Source organism: Anomalospiza imberbis, chromosome 7 (genome assembly GCF_031753505.1).
Source record: "Anomalospiza imberbis isolate Cuckoo-Finch-1a 21T00152 chromosome 7, ASM3175350v1, whole genome shotgun sequence".
NCBI lineage: Eukaryota > Metazoa > Chordata > Aves > Passeriformes > Viduidae > Anomalospiza > Anomalospiza imberbis.
In genome coordinates, this window is record NC_089687.1 from 281884 (window position 1) to 299243 (window position 17360).

The following is a 17360-nucleotide window of genomic DNA, read 5'->3' on the forward strand; positions in this document are numbered from 1 at the left end:
AGGAGTCACCTCTGGCATTCATTGATGGAAATTCACTGATTTCCAAGGAAACCTTTCTCTGTTAAAGCATTATTGTATCATTAATGTAAGGAAAGCAGCAAACATTTTTTTCAAGTGCAGCAATATCATCTTTCATTCATATCTTAAACTCCACAATCAAGTTTTTTGGAACATCCCATATAAATCAGTATTTTCATTCTTTTAGCTGAGCCTCCTAAATCAGACTACATTAAAATATTACCCCTTTAAGACAACAAATACTGGTTTAGCTGCACACCTGTAAGATGACCAATCCAAACAATGCTCATTCTAGTTTTATAGTAGAAGAAGCTCAACTGAGAGGACTGAAATTAGAATTTTGTTCTATCATTGTTAGACAGCTTCATCACTACAACTCAACTTCAGAACACTACTTCAACCTCCTGTGCAGCCCTTTCTTCTTTCACTCACCATATCCTGAAAGATCTGTAACTTGCTGTCGTGCTACTGAAATAGAGAGCTTTGAAATCAGGACGTTAGTATAATCTTGTTACTACCCCTGCCCCAGATACTAGACAGCTAATTTATATTGAATCATCTTCCATTAGCTAGAGTTTGGTGAAAGTCAAAGGAATAGCACAATGTTTCTGTCAGCCTCCTATCACCTGGTTAGGTCTTTGCACAAAATAATGATGCATAAATGCCAATGCATTTCCAGCACTGTAGCACCACAGGAAATCTTTTCCCTTGGCTGTGGGTCACAGTGGAATAACTGCAGTCATCGTGAATATGGCTTTTCAGTCACAACTTATCAACTGTTCAGCATTTTCTGTGCTGACAAAGCCCAGCTTTTGACACTCTGTTCCAGACCTTATAAACTCAAACCTGTAGAGTGTCTCCACAGGCAACAGGAACATGGAGAGTTTCACTTGTCTCTCCTGCCCTGACCCAAGTGAACCCAAGTGATGCCGGTGTGCTGGAATGATTTCTATGCACAGAATGCTGATAAAAGGAGCCCCATAGAGCCCCATATTTAGTCTGGCTCCCACACCAGTGAGTAGGCACCACTGAGGACACAACTGCTGAAAACGAACAACTTCCTTGTCACTTCAACAGCAACTTATCTATTAATACATTTGTGTATGGAGATACAAGTAAAATAATTGAACTATAAAAGTCACAAACAATACTCACTCTTACACAGTCACTAACACATGCACAAACAAAGCTTTTTGCAGCAGTCCTCCACCTGACAAACTAAACATAAATAACTAGGTTTAATCATATTCAGACACTTCAATATAAGTATCTGCGACACCAAATAGATTAATTTTTTGCCACATGAAATAATACATTCTATTTAATAACCAATTACTTTTTTAACCTGGAAACATGCACTACTCTTGTTCTTGTTGCAAAAGTTTAACATGATTTTACTATGTTATTTTATGCAGCATTTATCATTAATTGAGTTAACATGTCATGAAGATTTTAGCTGCTCATTGTTTCATCTTACCTGGAGACTTCTTGTTTGCTCTTGCCTGCATCAGATAGGACTGCCGTGGCAGCAGAGGCGAGGACGGCAGTGACATTGAGACTCCTTTGGCCAAGTTCGTTCTGTAAGTGTCCTGGGAGCCTGGCTGCTCGCCACTGGGGAAATCTGCATTGTGGCCAGATGTTGCTGTAACCTGCGAGGCATTCTCTGGGCAGCAGTCACCTGCTAAAAATAGAATTTTGTCATGTATTTGGTGATCTGCCAAAATAAACAGCCTAGAGTTACACTGAAATATAAGTATTTAACACAAGAAAACATTAGCCAGCAACAATTGAGCATGACTTGCCCTACTGTGCCACCTCCACTGCAGAATCCAGATAACCACTGGGAAAATGTAAATACACAAGTAAGCAACATTCTAATTTAATGTAATAAAGAGAAAAAGGGGGAAGAAAAATCTCACTTTCAACGGAGTCAGCACTTTTCAGATTTCATCCTTAGGGTTAACATCGAGTTTCCTATGAAGATAAAAGTATTTTTCAAACTAAAAAGGTGTTTTAGCATCACTGCATTAGCATGAAAGCCAGGGCCACCTGAAATACTGCTTACTGAACTAGTTAAAGGAGGGTTGGGTTACCCTTACATGTAATAACAAGGTGGATTACTAACAGGTACACTCAGAGATGAGCACTCTAAAAATCTGTTTTCCCACTTTCAGTGCTAGTAAAGAGGCTAAGGATTTTCCTTCTCTGTTCTTTTGAAAATTAAACTTCTACAACAGCCGATTTAAACACAGATTTAACATTGGTGATATTGTTCTTTAGTTTTCAATACAGAATATGTGAGTTTGCTTCAAAAGGTGCTGAAAAACACAATAGAATGGTAATGCAGCTAAATGTAACTAGAAAACACTGGAATTCCTGTTAACAGCTTTTTACTAGATACATATCCAGGTTGCAGTTTGGATTTTGTAAGTATTCCAGGTGGATGCTGAGGGGTGGGGGGTGCAAAAGGGTTGACACATTCACCTGCAACTCCTTCATTTCTATTTTCCCTTTTATGATGGCATAATCTGTGCGATTCATTGCCTTCTTAGTAGACTTTTGAATTTTGAATTAATTTACTTGTCTCTAATGTATATGAAACATTACAACATGGAAGAGAACTGGATGGAGCTAAATGGCTCTAATCAGTAAGTTTGGAGTATTTAACCATGGTAGTAACAGGAAAGATATTTTACAGTCAATATATAGAGACATTACTGCATCTTAGGAATTTTTGTTCCAGCAGTACTCTGGTTTTTCTTTTTCCTGATGCTGTGGAGAACAGGCTTCCATGACTCAGATTCTGAGAGCAATATGACTTAAAAGACAAAAATGTAAAATGTGTACCACAGCATTTTCAATCACTTAATTTCCTAATTTTACAATAAGCCTTTGCACATTACCACTCGCATCCCCATGGTGTTCAGACAGAGCAGCTCTTTGGAGCAAAACCCACACCTTGAGAAAACCCAAGGCTTCAGCCTAAGGGTGCTGTATCCTCAGTAATGGTCAGTGTATTTGAACAGTGCTGTGTTCTGCTAAACAAGGAAAACTCCTCTGTTAAGTGTAAAATGGTTATAATATAATGGAATAACAGACACCTATTAGATAAATATCATTCCAAGAAAGGAGGAACAGCACCCTGCTCCTCCACGCCCTTCCTAAAAAGCTGTTAAACTCAAGGAAATAGACCAAAGCCACACCTGCGAGCTCAGAAACCCTGCACCCCAGGAACAGCAGGGAACCAGCAGAGCATGTACACCACAGCCTCCGGAAGGCTGCCCCAGCCATAGGCACAGACCAGCTCTTCCCCAGAACTCCCTGACAGAAAAAGGGCAGCTCCAGTGGAAGCCTGGCACAGCGCTCGTGCCTCGCTGCACAGGCGGAGGCTGCCTTCGCCCAGCAGGGACAAGGGCCAGGGCCAGGGCCAGGGCCAGGGCCAGGGCCAGGGCCAGGGCCAGCTCTGAGGCTCCCTTTGCCCAGCAGGGACAGGCACAGGGCCAGGGCCAGGGCCAGGGCCAGGGCCAAGGCCAGGGCCAGGGCCAGCTCTGAGGCTCCCTTTGCCCAGCAGGGACAAGGGACAAGGGCCAGGGCCAGGGCCAGCTCTGAGGCTCCCTTTGCCCAGCAGGGACAGGCACAGGGCCAGGGCCAGGGCCAGGGCCAGGGCCAGGGCCAGGGCCAGGGCCAGGGCCAGCTCTGAGGCTCCCTTTGCCCAGCAGGGACAAGGGACAGGGACAGGGACAGGCACAGGGACAGGGCCAGGGCCAGGGACAGCTCTGAGGCTCCCTTTGCCCAGCAGGGACAAGGGACAGGGACAGGGACAGGCACAGGGACAGGGCCAGGGCCAGGGACAGCTCTGAGGCTCCCTTTGCCCAGCAGGGACAAGGGCCAGGGCCAGGGCCAGGGCCAGGGCCAGGGCCAGGGCCAGCTCTGACGCTCCCTTTGCCCAGCAGGGACAGGCACAGGGACAGGGCCAGGGCCAGGGCCAGGGCCAGGGCCAGCTCTGACGCTCCCTTTGCCCAGCAGGGACAGGCACAGGGCCAGGGCCAGGGCCAGGGCCAGGGCCAGGGCCAGGGCCAGCTCTGAGGCTCCCTTTGCCCAGCAGGGACAGGCACAGGGACAGGGCCAGGGCCAGGGCCAGGGCCAGGGCCAGCTCTGAGGCTCCCTTTGCCCAGCAGGGCCAGGGACAGGGCCGGCTCCGTGCCCGGGGCACGTTGCCATGGCTGCCAGGGGACACCGCGCTGTCCCTGCCTTTGCGAGGGGCTCCTGGCCCCGCAGTGCAGACCGAGCCCCTGGCACCTTGGACGGACCCACAGACACGTGGCCCCGGCACCGCCGCATCCAGACCCGCACAAGGAGCCTCATCTGTGGCTGCCTCCAGTTCAATTACATGTGGGATAACGAGGGGTGCCAAGCTTTTTACGTGCTTACATCATCTTTTCCTAAGTCTCTAAATCTATCCCACAGATTTTATTTATTCTAATCCTGCACTTTCTATTTTGTGTAAACTGGACTCATGACCAATCTCCACATTTCATCCGAGTAACAGGAAAATTCCCGTAACAAATGTGGCTCTACAGATGACAAGACAAACCCAAAATTACCAAGCTTGTGGGATCCACCCGGTAATAGATGATGCTTCCTACACATCAATTTAGCATTATGGAAACAATACTAGAAAAATGCACGAGAAATACCTGTCAAAATACAATCTGTTACAATGCCCAGATACTAGCAGATGACACACAAACACAAAACCCCAAAATTACTTCTTACTAACTTAAAGGTTAGTAATTTAAAATATTTTAGCTACCAGAACAATACTTTAAAATTACATGACATTGCCTGCCATCTACCAGAGTATAAAGCAGGCTGTGTCAGTTCTGGAGTGGAAGGAAGATGACCTCTCAGAAGTTTGTCAGAGTAAAACAAACACATAAGAGAAGGTCCTGTGAACCTCCACTTCCATTTTTTAAAAATCTCTGAGTTGTACATTTTCCATTGCCAAGCAGCCTCTGGACAAAAACCTTCCATACGCATCAATCAACACTAGAGTTCTTATTCAGTGGTCAATGTAACTACAGAAACAAAATTTTTAAAAACCACACACAAAAAGCTTGGAGAATGAAAACCAAATCCCAATTTAGCTTCACCTAAGGATGCAACTGAATGGCATAATTTGATTACAAACTACTTTTTTTTTTTCCTTTAAATACAAAGAAATACAAGGATGGCTGACTACAGTAATGATTTTGTAGAGCTTAGTATTCTAAAAGAGAACTTGAACTTTAAGATCAAACTAATCCTATTTAATAGGGAGGATAACTAAAATGGAAACCTTCACACCTGTCTATATCAGTATTAAACATTAAAAAATGCATCTAATTCTTCATTCAATATAAGTTGCTTAGAAACCAGAAAAATGCCACCTACGTTACCAAAATATGTGTAAACTGAGTTTGATGCAGATGTGGGAATTCAGATCCCTTTTTAACATGAAGGAATAGGACGACTACCTTTACAACAGTGAGAGCTAAAACAATGAATGTGCAGCCTCTTTGATCCTGGATATTGAGAGCAGCCACAGAGAAAACTAAGTTCATGGATTCCCTCAACAGCCCCTTCTGGGATAGCCTGTTTTGTCTTTCTCTCCCTTAACCCTTCTACTAAAGTGAAACAAGACTCTCAACACACTTAAGCGCGGCGTCTCTGTCAAACCGCGATGCAACACTTAAGAAAAATATCTGATATAAAATTGTGCTACAATGGAAGAAATCTTAAATTCTGTAGTTCTGCTTCAGATGTGTTAAAAAGAAAAAAAGTGCAGGATGCTGCTGCTGCTGACCAAGGCTCCCTGTGAACCCCACAGAGTGAAGGACAGACCACATCCAGCACTGATGTGATTACATGTTACCACTGACAGTCTTAACGAAGTCTACCCTGCTTCACAGGATGTGTTTCCCCCGACAAATATTAAGAAAAGATGCGACCTTACAGACAAGTTCAGAAGGAAACTACATGCGGGAAAAAGAAAACAGCTGTAAGAACAAGGAAAGCCATCCAAACTGGAAAGTCCCTTCCAGAACAAGGCATCTCTATGTCTAAGCAGTAAGAAACTGTTTAAGGATTATGAAACCCAGTGGGTTTGATATTCTTTCAATAGAACTGACAGGCAGGTGTACACAGAACTCTGTAACATGGCTCAGTGACTGAGTATAAGGTGCTTCATTTTCATTGTAAAACACTAAGCACTGCCCTTGAAGAGTTGTGTCTTTCAAAACTGAAATGCTTACATGCGTGTGTGTGCTTGCACACACAGCCAGCCCAGCTTGGAAGAGGGCAGTCCAGGAGGCCTGGGGAGTCCAGTGTTCCAGTCTGTCCAGCCGGGACAAGGCAGTCCAGTCACACAGGACAAACACTGACCAGGAGCCACAGAACCACTCCTGCCAAGTGGAGCCATCCATAGCAGCCTTCTGGGACAGGACACAGGCTGCTGGCATGGAAAATACACGCACGAGGGGAGAGCAACATTTAACTCTTTTGCTCTCGAGACTCTGGGAAGACCAGAAAAAGAGAGAAACTAGCATGGGAAGAAAATGCATTATGGCCTGAGGAAAGGAAGCAGTGAAGTGCAATGAGTGAGAAACAACCCAAGCAAAATTAGAACAAATGGTTTAAATGGCCAACCTTTGCCAAATCTGCTTGTACTTGACATTATTTGCTCACTTTCTGGCATTTCTTTCTGCACCTTGGATTACTTTATCAGTACACAAAATATTGATGTTCTCCTGTAGCTCTTAAAAAAAAAAAAAAACAGTGAAAAAATAGAGGTCATTCAGACCACTGAAGTAATTTGCATATGTGTTTAAAGGGCAGGATTTTTTTTGAGGGGTGGTGTTTATATGTACATGGGATACATCACTGGAATTAGCTTCTGAAAAGACATTCACCACATTAAATACTCAGTGCTCAGCAAAAAAGCTTAAGCTCTTAAATAATTGACAAGAGCAGCTGAAAGTGGGCAAAGCAACACACAATAATCAAAAACAGCTCCATATTTTAAGCATGAAACAATGCTTCTTCTGTTGCAAGGTATTTTTAGAGTAACAACAAAAAGTCAAACTGTAACTTAAAAGTATTGCATTCCAAGTTCAATGTTTCAGACAGTGAATATGTACTTTATGCAGCACAAATGCCCTTTGCTCTTAAAATTCAAAGCCTAATATCACAGAGTGTTTGGACAGAAAAAAGCCAATTGAATTTACATATTTAGATTCAAAAAGGAAAACTTATTTTATTTAATGGCCTTTCAGTTTTCCAGAATGGTACCTTGATGCTCTCAGCCGGGTTCAGAGTGTATTAGTCAGAAATGCTGAGTGAAATGTAATGCAAGGCAGGGGTGTTAAAAGCTGCATTTAGGTCACCACAGTCAGCTGAGAATCAAACCTTTACTGCTACAAGCAAGTAGTTCTTAAAATACTGTTTTAAAATAAAGATTAAATAGTGGATCTGGGTCTTAAGAAAAAATTATGCTTTTCTGCACAGCAGCTTCACTTCTCTTTTCAGAGTAGCAATTTAGTTGCCACTATCAATAAAAACAACAAAAAACCCACCCAACAAACAAAAAACCTCAAAACCCAGTGACAGTGAATTTCGGCACATTTCTGTTTATCATTCCAAGTGCTGCCCCAGTGCTGCATGTCAGACTTGTAACAGGGGCCTTGGCTGAAAGGAAAAGGAGAAAGTAAAACAGGGATGGTGGAACCTCATACAAGCGATCACAGCTCATGCCTTCGAAAGCCATTTTACTTATGAAAAAGAATACTAAGTATAATCTCCATTTCTTAATTGTATCTGATAAAAGAGTGAATAAAAGAGAGGAAATTCTGAATTCACAGATTTCATCCAACTTGTTCAGTATACAGTATTCCTAAAGGGCAAGGCAGACAAACAAAAGTAACTAACAACATGCCAATCTGCAATGGAATGTAATGCAGAAATAAAGCCTCCATTCTATACAAACATTCAGAAGTCTGTACACCCATATTTAAGCCAAAGATACTTACATGAAGATGCCTGACTACAAGAAGAAACTAATGCAAATGCAAACTAAGTCTCAAAGAGTATTGAAAAAATTTAGGTCTGATCTACCACATCTGAATCAAACAAGACACAAGAAAGATTTATTAATATGGACTCTTTTTGCAGACCAAATAATAAAAAAAAATCTAAATATGCAGGCAATCGCTGAAAGTCTGATGTATACAAATCTGTAAGTACTTCAATAACTTTTATTTCAGAAATCAAAACCACCCAGATTGTTTCTCCAGATTCTCTGCCTTTAAAGCACTACGTTGCTACATTCTAAACATCATCATCTTGTTGAAATAATAATCTGTCCCTTGTTATTTGACCACTACTATTAAAATTTAACAAGCCTTGAAGCTGAAAACCTGAAAGTCCCAACTACTTACCACACTGAATTTCTACTGACATCAATGAAGTTTCCAGGCATACCATGTACTACATTTGATGTTCAACTTCTGATGGGATTTAGTGCAGGAAGAACACTGCAAACTAAGCACAATACTGCCATTATTCGTGTTCCTTCAGGCCTGATATTGGGTCAACAGAACAACAATGGTCACGCTACTACAAAGCGATCAGAAATAGCTGAGTATGTTCTGTAGAAACTTAATATACAAGATTTTATTTTCCTTTTAAATTAAAATACATTACATGTATTTTATACTGAATGAGCTTTTGATTGGTAAGTAAAAAAAAAAAAGCAGATTCTCAAATGCAACTTTGGGATAGTTAAAGAAAACAAATGTAATTATATACTGGAAAGCAGCTGGCAGTACAGAAACCCAACAGGAAATACTAATACAAATTTATCTCTGAAGCATTTTTAAGCATTTAAGAATGAGTAGCTCTGTAGAATTTCTGAACCAATCATAATTAAGAAGTACTTTTTGTTTATATTCTGAAGTTCATGATGTATATTCTTTATACTATCACTTCTTCATAGGCACAGACAGGACTTACAGGTAACCTAGTAGAACTTCAACAACAGTCTTCTGGCTCTGATTGCTTGAACTGTGTCACTAACACACCAAATTTCTGTGCTATATTAAAATAAAAACAGCCAGCTGCTTTCAGCTGAGGCCAGAGGCAGAAGATCTCCTTGTGGTTACAGAGGTCAAGTTAAAAACCTCAAGGAAATAAACTGGTAAACAAGTAAACCTCAATGAGAACACAGGAGAGAGAGCAGAAACAATTCTAGGGAGAAGGAAACACAGGGCAGAAATAGACACAGAGCTGGGATTACCTTAAATGTAGCAAATAAAGTCCATTAACAAAGCAAAGCAAAAGAGCAAGAAGGAGAACACGAAGGAACCCTCAGCAGAGGGCACAAGGCGAGACAGCTCTGCCATGTCCCACTGGAGAGACACCTCCCCAGCAACCTCTAGAGGACTTGGAAGCTTTGGAAGGGTTTAAAGAGATAACAGGTATTTGATGACAACAAGCTAACAAAGAGGAGAAAATACCACTTTTTACTTTGTTTCTGCTTGCTCCCTTCCTGCTTGGTTTCAAACATCGCCCAAACAGTTTTCTGTTACTTTAAGGTTACGGGTGCAGACTGTGGGTTTTTCCCCCTCAGGCTCTGTCCTTTACCGAGTATGTACATCACTAATGCAAAGAAGGACAAGAAAAATCAACTTACAGATAGTTATGTCTGTTGTATGGAAATAACTACGTCTGAAGGGCTGTAAAGACAGGTTTCTTCATGCTGCAGAAAACCAGAAAAAATCTGGATGCAGAAAAAGTTGTATGTCTGGGTAAAAAATTTGGTTTGTTTGAAATTCTGTTCATTTGGCGCATCTGTTTACCTAAGTAGGCTATCAACCACCTTGTCTTCAAATCCACATTTAGAAATAACGTTCCTAAGTTTTGCTTGCAAAAGCTGCTCTACACATAACTTGCTGCCAACACAGCTCTTTTCAACTGTGATCATGTATGTTTGCACAAACTGATAATTACATATGTGCATGTTTAAACACACTAATTTTGCTTCATTTAGATTTTATCTAATTCTACAACAGCCACCTACCTACCTATCAATGCCTCCCAGCCACATCTACATAAACCCATTTTAAAATGGGTTTATTACAAAACTATTGTAGAAGAATTTCTACTGAAGCAACTGCACAGTCTGAGCCCAACTATAAATCTCTAACTACTGCTTTTGGTGCTGCTTGAGGCATCATTTTTCCAAAAGTGACATTCCCACGTGACAGCCTTCCATCTGATCAAGGCAGAAATTATTTCTACAAAGACATTCTATCTCTCTTCAGCAGAGCACTTCAGTCTCTCTCTCAAAGTATCAATACTAGTTCTTGCAACCCTCTCTTTCAAGATAACCCTGAATTTAAGAATCTAATAAAACCTGCAATCAACACTCCCAGCAGCTAGATTTCAAAAATGTTACGCACAGCTTCAGCTCTTAAGCCTTTATGTCAGGACAAATGAGAAATTCTAATATTCAAATCCATACAAGCTACTGATAAAACAGTTTGGATTATTTCTTTATGTCCTTCAACCCTTTTACACTTTTTAGTATTACAGCTGTGCCTGCCTTTAATCCAGAAAAAATGCCACCATTCCTACTCACACTAGTTCCACAAGCCTACCAGCTGTAAAACCCATAAAATAAGAGTTAACACACAAACAGGAAGTTCTATTCAGTAAAACAGGAATCATCCCACTCAGATCTAAATTACGCAGACTTCCAGGCGTTCCTTTCGTGCAACCCATGGGACAACTGGGGTTACTTCAGTTTAAGAATAAGCTGTTGCAGTTTAGCCTAAACCCCTTCCAATTTGACTCCAAATGGTCACATGTGGTAAAGGCACAGCTGCAACTCATCACCCTGGTATCTCTCCTACGCCGGCTGGGCTGCCCACTGTGACCCATGGAGATTTTACTACCTTCTAGCTCCTCAGCATCACTCCTAGACCATGAACATACTGAAAAAAGGCCATGCAGACTTCCCAGCTGCGTTCAGGGCGGCCCTACTGAGACGCGCTGTCTGCATCCTCCCACATTCAGAAGCTCTGAAAAACCTGAACAATTTTTCAAAACTTTGTAAGCAAAAAATCAAGCCCATGTGCCCAAAGAGCTGAGAGAGGCATCTGAATTTACTACTGCATTCCTCTCTCCAACAGCAGTTTGAAGAATGGCCATGGCCACGTTAACAGTCTTATCTCTCTAGCCAGCCCCCATCACTGGCATGCATTTCTACTCTCTTCAGAGAGCAGGAAATTTTAAGCTGTTGTTGCTATTCCATATCCAAAGGGCCATGAAGTGGGAAAACTCTACAATCAAAAAAACCCTTCAGTTTCTCCCTGTTTTCAGTTTTAAGACCAGGGAGATGAGTGAGCAAAAATAAGCTCTACAAAGACCAATGTTCTTTGCCTTGTTTCACATCTTTTCTAAAAGCAGAGAAATGTCTTACAGCTGGAAGGACTGGAATGTCCTTTGGAACAACAGAGAAAGCTAATAAACTGGACACAAGTTTACAGAAAGTCCTGGCATAACACAGAACAGAATAAAATGCACACATCTCTCTTCAAAATTTTCACATCACCTTCACATACAAAAAACCCCCAAAATCTCTGAAATCCAATGTATCAATTATTTACTTCCTTTTAAAAAGCTGCTCCTGAACTCCTCCTTGCTCTAGCTCTCACCAGTCAGGAAATATTCACCAATTCTTCCCAATACTTGGTTTGCATAACATCTAATTAATACATGAAACTCTAGAGCTCTGCTTAAAAAAAAACAACAAAAAACCCCAAACAAGTAAACAAACCCACCAAACCAAAAATTAGACCAAAAAACCTCTCACACTCTAACTCTTCTCTTGCTGCTCAGAAATACAGCAGCATTGTATTTGCAAAAACAGAGGAAAATCTCCTTTTGCACACATTAATACAGACAGATGTCATAAGATCCTAAAATAAAGAGCCATGCTTTCTGATCTACAGGAAAAGGGTTTTTCCAAGCTTCAGATTTTAATCGAAGCCTGGTCAGAGCTCCATTCTGAACAGCCCAATTTTCCTTTTGAGCCAAAACCAACTTCCATCTAGTACTTTAACAAAAAATGTACCAGTGAAAGCCTCCCCACAGGAATCTTTAGCCCACTCTGTTTAAACAACCCCAGCTGGTAACGTCAAGTCAGCAGCACACACAAAATTAACAGGATGCCTTTCGTGTTGCTCTGTGATCATTTCTGTGCATCTCTGATCTAGTGTCAATGTTTTTTCTAATCAGCATAGCTCCCATCATTCAGCCATTTAGAAAGGGACTGTGGCAGAGTGAAAACTTCACAAGACCACAGAAATTTCCTGAAGAACAACACATTACGTGCCAGATGAACTCAGAACCGGTTTTTGCAAAAGAACAATGAAAATACCCTCCCCTTGCAGGACTCAGTGTAACTGCAAAGTTTTAAAAGCTGCAATGCAAGACATGTATGTAACTTGCTTTCCAAGAAAACAGGATTGTGCTGTTTTAAAGGTTCCAATTTTATACATTTAAGAAGTATTTGGATTTATTTGCATTGCACTCGGGGAGTAAGAAGTTCATGTTGCCAAAGAGTACAAATTTACTCTAATGGATAATTCAGGATCAAACTCATCAGAAAATCAGAAATGTTAGTCTACATTAACAGTCTGAAGTTAAAAATATAACTCTGAAAAACAGGTCACTTTCACTCAGGTCCATGAGCTTTCCAGACACTGCAGCAAAGACTTCAGCACGCCTAGCACAGAGCAGGCAGGTTCATACCAGTCACCAACACCTGCACATCTACAGCTGCTGCTCCTCCTCAACAAGCACTGCTGGGCCTTCTCTGCCCTAGAAAATGGCAATGGGAGCTCTTAGTTACCCTTCTTCCTGGAAGGTAATGCAGGTAAGTAGTGGCCTACTAAATGTATGGTTCACAGTAAAATAAGTTTTATTTTAAGTAGGATTTGTTGATAATGATTGCTTTTACCTTCCAAAAATCTCTGCAGTTAAAGCACAAACTAGAACATAATAGAAACCTGATAACCAGCTTAATAACAATATTTTAACTAATTCAATAATTTTTTTTTCAAAAGACATACATAATAAAAATTCTATTGCCCATAATACATAACCAGTGTTGAGGTTTTTTGTAACATAACGAATAAGCAGTTGAAAGTGCATTTCTGTGGTCAGGAGGCCTGGCCCCAGGCCGGGCAGGAGCTGGCAGCACAGCACACACAGCCTGCTCTCAGTACTTCTAGGGCAACAAGCACAACCAGCTGCTCTCCCCCTGCTGCCCGCTGGAGATGCAGCAATAAATGCACTGGAGCAGCCTTCCAGGCAGGTCCGGGCCTGCAGGTCCTGCTCCCCAGGCAGAGCTGGGGAGGCAGCCAGGGAGCTGCCCCCGGGACGGGCACTGCTGCACCACAGGATGGACAGTGCTGCGTTTGCAGCGCTCAACTCACCCGGGGTATAAAACATCGCAATAATATTCATACCTGGGTCTTTCTTGGTCCCTTTGCCACCCTCCCGGCTCTTCTTTAGAACGGCCTTTAACATTTTAAATGTTGCTCCTGGAGAATAACAGAGAGAAACAAAAATAAATGCAATGTCCACTCACAGAAGTCAAAACAAAGAACAGGATCAATACAAACAAAACAGTGAGGTAATTACAAGAAACCTTTTGGTGGTCCCCTTTATTTCTTACAGCGGCACTTGGCTGAGCAAAGTACTGATGCACAAGAAATGCTTCAATACTTGAACTAAGCAACTAAGAGTTTGCTGTCTTCTGGTACAGAAAAATAATGCAGCATTCTCCACATTCCACATCCAATTGCAGTTACAGATCAAACGTGAGTACGCTGCTGTAAGACACTCCAGCAAAACAAACTAAAATCAAGCTCTAACTTCTGACTGGAGTTCAGCAGCCTGACTGGCAGCAACGGGAGCAGGCTGGTGTCAGCTGGGAATGCCAACTGCAAGACTGTACAGCAGGGCTAACAGCACGACGTGGTTCCACCCCCACCTGTGCCCACACACAGCACACAGGGGAACTGAGGAACAAACTCCTCCATCCCCACGACGCTTTCTGGCTGCCACATGGCACACTTAACAGTCAACCTCAAGTCAGCAACAGCTGCAGATTTCAGAGAAGTATGAAGCATAAGAAAAATGTATTTGGGCTGATAAACCTGAAAGACAGCTCTTTCACAGAAGCAACTTCAGTTACAGAGCAAGGAAAACACAACGGAAGGAATTATGAAGATCACTTCTTTCTCAAAAAGCTTTCTGGGAGCATCTGAAAATTGAAATTTCATTTGTTTTCTCTATCGAAAAATTCAAAAGGCATAATTTAATAAAATTTTCAGTATGGAATATGCAACAAGAAGGGGGGGAAAAAGTAATCTGACTATGCTGTTTTATGTAACAGACTGCCAAGAACGCCACAGAAATCAACAGGAAAAGCAAAAGTCTTCCATCCAAAAACTATGGATTCCTCAGAAAGTTCTCCTCATTTGATAAAATAAAGCAGAGAGAGAGAAATCAGCACAACAGCATTGTTCAGCTCCTATGAATAACCTGAAGCACATACAACTAACAGCACCCAGAAGACTGGAAGGTTTCCAGGGCCCGGATCCCACTCCCCACGCAGCTCTCCGGCAGCTTTGCACAGGTGGCAGCCAGGCACACCTCGGGCTGGTCCCCACGCAGGCAGGGACACTGCAGGCAGCTTGCTGAGGGGTGGCACTCCTGGGGCCAGGGCAGCACGCACTGCAGCTCTGCCAGCGCACACACGGCACACACACCGCGGTCCCGCGCGCTGCCACGACCAGCAGGCTCTGCAACACTTCCAGCTGCTTCCCGAAGGATGGAATTAATCAGCCCTCTCCAATTTCAGCAACAAGAATACTGAAAAAGCTCACAAACGCACCCCCAAAACTGGATCATCCAACGGTAGAGTGAAATATGCTAAAAGGAAGTAATTTATGATTACTTATTGGATACAAAGCAAAATAAATGTATCAAAATAAGCATACAAAAACCACCCGCCATGTTAGAAAGCCTGCATTATGCAATGGTAGGACCTAAAAGTGTTAATGAATTTCAGAGTCTAAGAAAGGTATTTTACATACACAGCTAGAATAGAGTGGCAGAGGGAAGAAAAAAAAAGGAAGACCTGAAAAGTCACATATTATATTTAACTTTCTTATTTTGCAAATACAAGTGTGAATTTTCTATTAACCAGGACAGACAGGCTCCATATAGAACTGAAACTCTACAGCATATGTCATTCCTATTCTTAGAATATAGATAAGGGTTAATGAGAGACCAAATAAAAGGAATCAAGGACAATTCCATCCTAGATTATCTCTTTTTGGAATTGAGGCCAATTTCCCTACTGTGCAAAGAGTTCTTCACTGATCTAACACAGAACACAACTGGCATGCAAGATGGTTGCTTAATCAGACCACATTCAGTGTGGCTATGAAAAGTACCTACTACCTGGAAATAAAGCCCACTTCCTTCCATTTCCCATATAAAATGAAATGCAAAAATAAAGATAAGTACTTCCAAAGCAACTCACCTTTTGCTGTGTGAGTTAAGCACACAGAGAGAGCTAACCCAAAGGGCTGCAACAGCAAAGCAATTGCAGCTCTTTGTTTGCAAACTGAAAGGTAGACAAACTGTCTTCTGAAGTAATGCTAAAGCCACCACCCTGGGTGCAGTAAAACATCATTTGCATTCCAGAGCGTGCAGGTGAACACTGAGGGAATGAACCAACTACTACAGCTTAGCAATACTTCAGACAGTGTTACTTAAAAAATAAGAAAACAAACCCAGAAGATACACCAAAGTTATTTGCACCTACTGTGATGCTTATTGACATACATCCAAAAGCATTTCAGCTTCAGTATTTCTTCATACCCATAGTTCACACCTCAGTAACACCAATTAAAGTGAACAGCAATAGTGTGCACTTATAATTTCTCATCCCTTGAACCAGGCACAAAGTACTAAATCTTGTTCTGTGTTTAAGATAACTGTATTAATAGGATATTTTACAGTAAGGCTGGCACGTTGTCTTTCTAAGCACACTGCACTTTCTCTCTCCTCACAGCTAAGTTGAAGTAGAAAAACTCCCTGACTCAGACTTCAGGAGCCCTTTCAGCTACTGCAATTGCTTTACTTTGGTAAACAACTCCAGTTCATGTTTTCTTAATTCCAATTTTTAAATTCTGCCATGAAACCACTTGTTTGGCGTTTGTTGGGGTTTTTTTTAAAGCTCTAACAACTACCATTCCCATTTTAAAATGGGTATTAGATGTGGACTTGTTACCCCAGAGTGCCAATAATAACCTCCCAACAGAACTCCTCTGCTTGTTGAAGACCCTGTCAGCTGCTGACAAAGGTGGACTCCCAGCTTTGTCCAGACCATTTTCAAATGGATGCTGTCCTCCCACCAGTTCAACTGTTTTCTTTAGATGCAGAAGACATTCCATACATGCTTCCTGCTCAGGGCATGAAGGGAAAGGGCAGGAAGTCCCTCGATTCAAGAATTTATAATGATCGGCTCCTTTATGAACAACTCCAGAACATTGTCAGCTTTATAAAACACAAATTTTAGGTCATGGAAAGAGTAAGGAGCACAGGCACGCACAACAGTTCATGTCTCAACCTTTATAAGTACTTCATTACCTGAGGAATCCCCTCTGAAAAGCAGAGATAGAAAAATCTCTCCACATTTTCACTCCGCCTGCAAGTCTCTCTTTAAAACTCAGCAACTTCCTTGCACGGGAATGTTTTCCATGTACAACTACCACTGAAGACACCAACATCAGGAACAAGACCATTCACAGCTCTTGTTGTACCTCCCTCACCTTTCGGAGAGGGTTATTTTCAAAATCTACCCACAGGAGTTCATCACTACTGCAGAGGTCAAATAAACTAATCCCACATGGCAGGTAAGCACCTGAGCTAATGCCCATGAACTCCTGACATTTACACTCCTTACAGTACTACCCACAGCTGTGTTCAAGCTTCCATATTTAGATCCTGAAAACCAGTCAGCATTCATTTGCAAAGAAATACAGGGTAGAACATCTTAGTCTACTGCCTGCACAGAAGTACTTAAGTATTTGCCACCTTTCAGTGTGGGACTTATTAAACACATACTTCGAATAATCTGTATTTTTTAAAGTGTATTTTGCATTTTTGAATCCAAAGATTCAAAAATTTGAATCCCAAAATCCTAAGCTTCGAAAGAAAAC

At 41.8% G+C, this 17360-nt stretch overlaps 1 protein-coding gene across 8 annotated transcripts in view; it reads right to left on the reverse strand.

Moving 5' to 3' along the window:
• TANC1 (tetratricopeptide repeat, ankyrin repeat and coiled-coil containing 1) overlaps nt 1-17360 on the reverse strand; it is a 72852-nt gene that overhangs the window by 30391 nt on the left and 25101 nt on the right. For 2 of the 8 annotated variants that reach the window (XM_068195018.1, XM_068195019.1), the window contains exons 2-3: nt 13590-13664; nt 1496-1699 (exon numbers count right to left, since the gene is read on the reverse strand). In XM_068195018.1, coding sequence (XP_068051119.1) covers nt 1496-1699; nt 13590-13650 — 265 coding nt within the window. In that variant the 5' untranslated portion in view covers nt 13651-13664. Of the gene's footprint in view, nt 1-1495; nt 1700-1796; nt 3344-13589; nt 13665-17360 lie in introns of those variants that run through there. The other 6 variants (XM_068195020.1, XM_068195021.1, XM_068195026.1 and 3 more) reach the window with 5 other exon arrangements.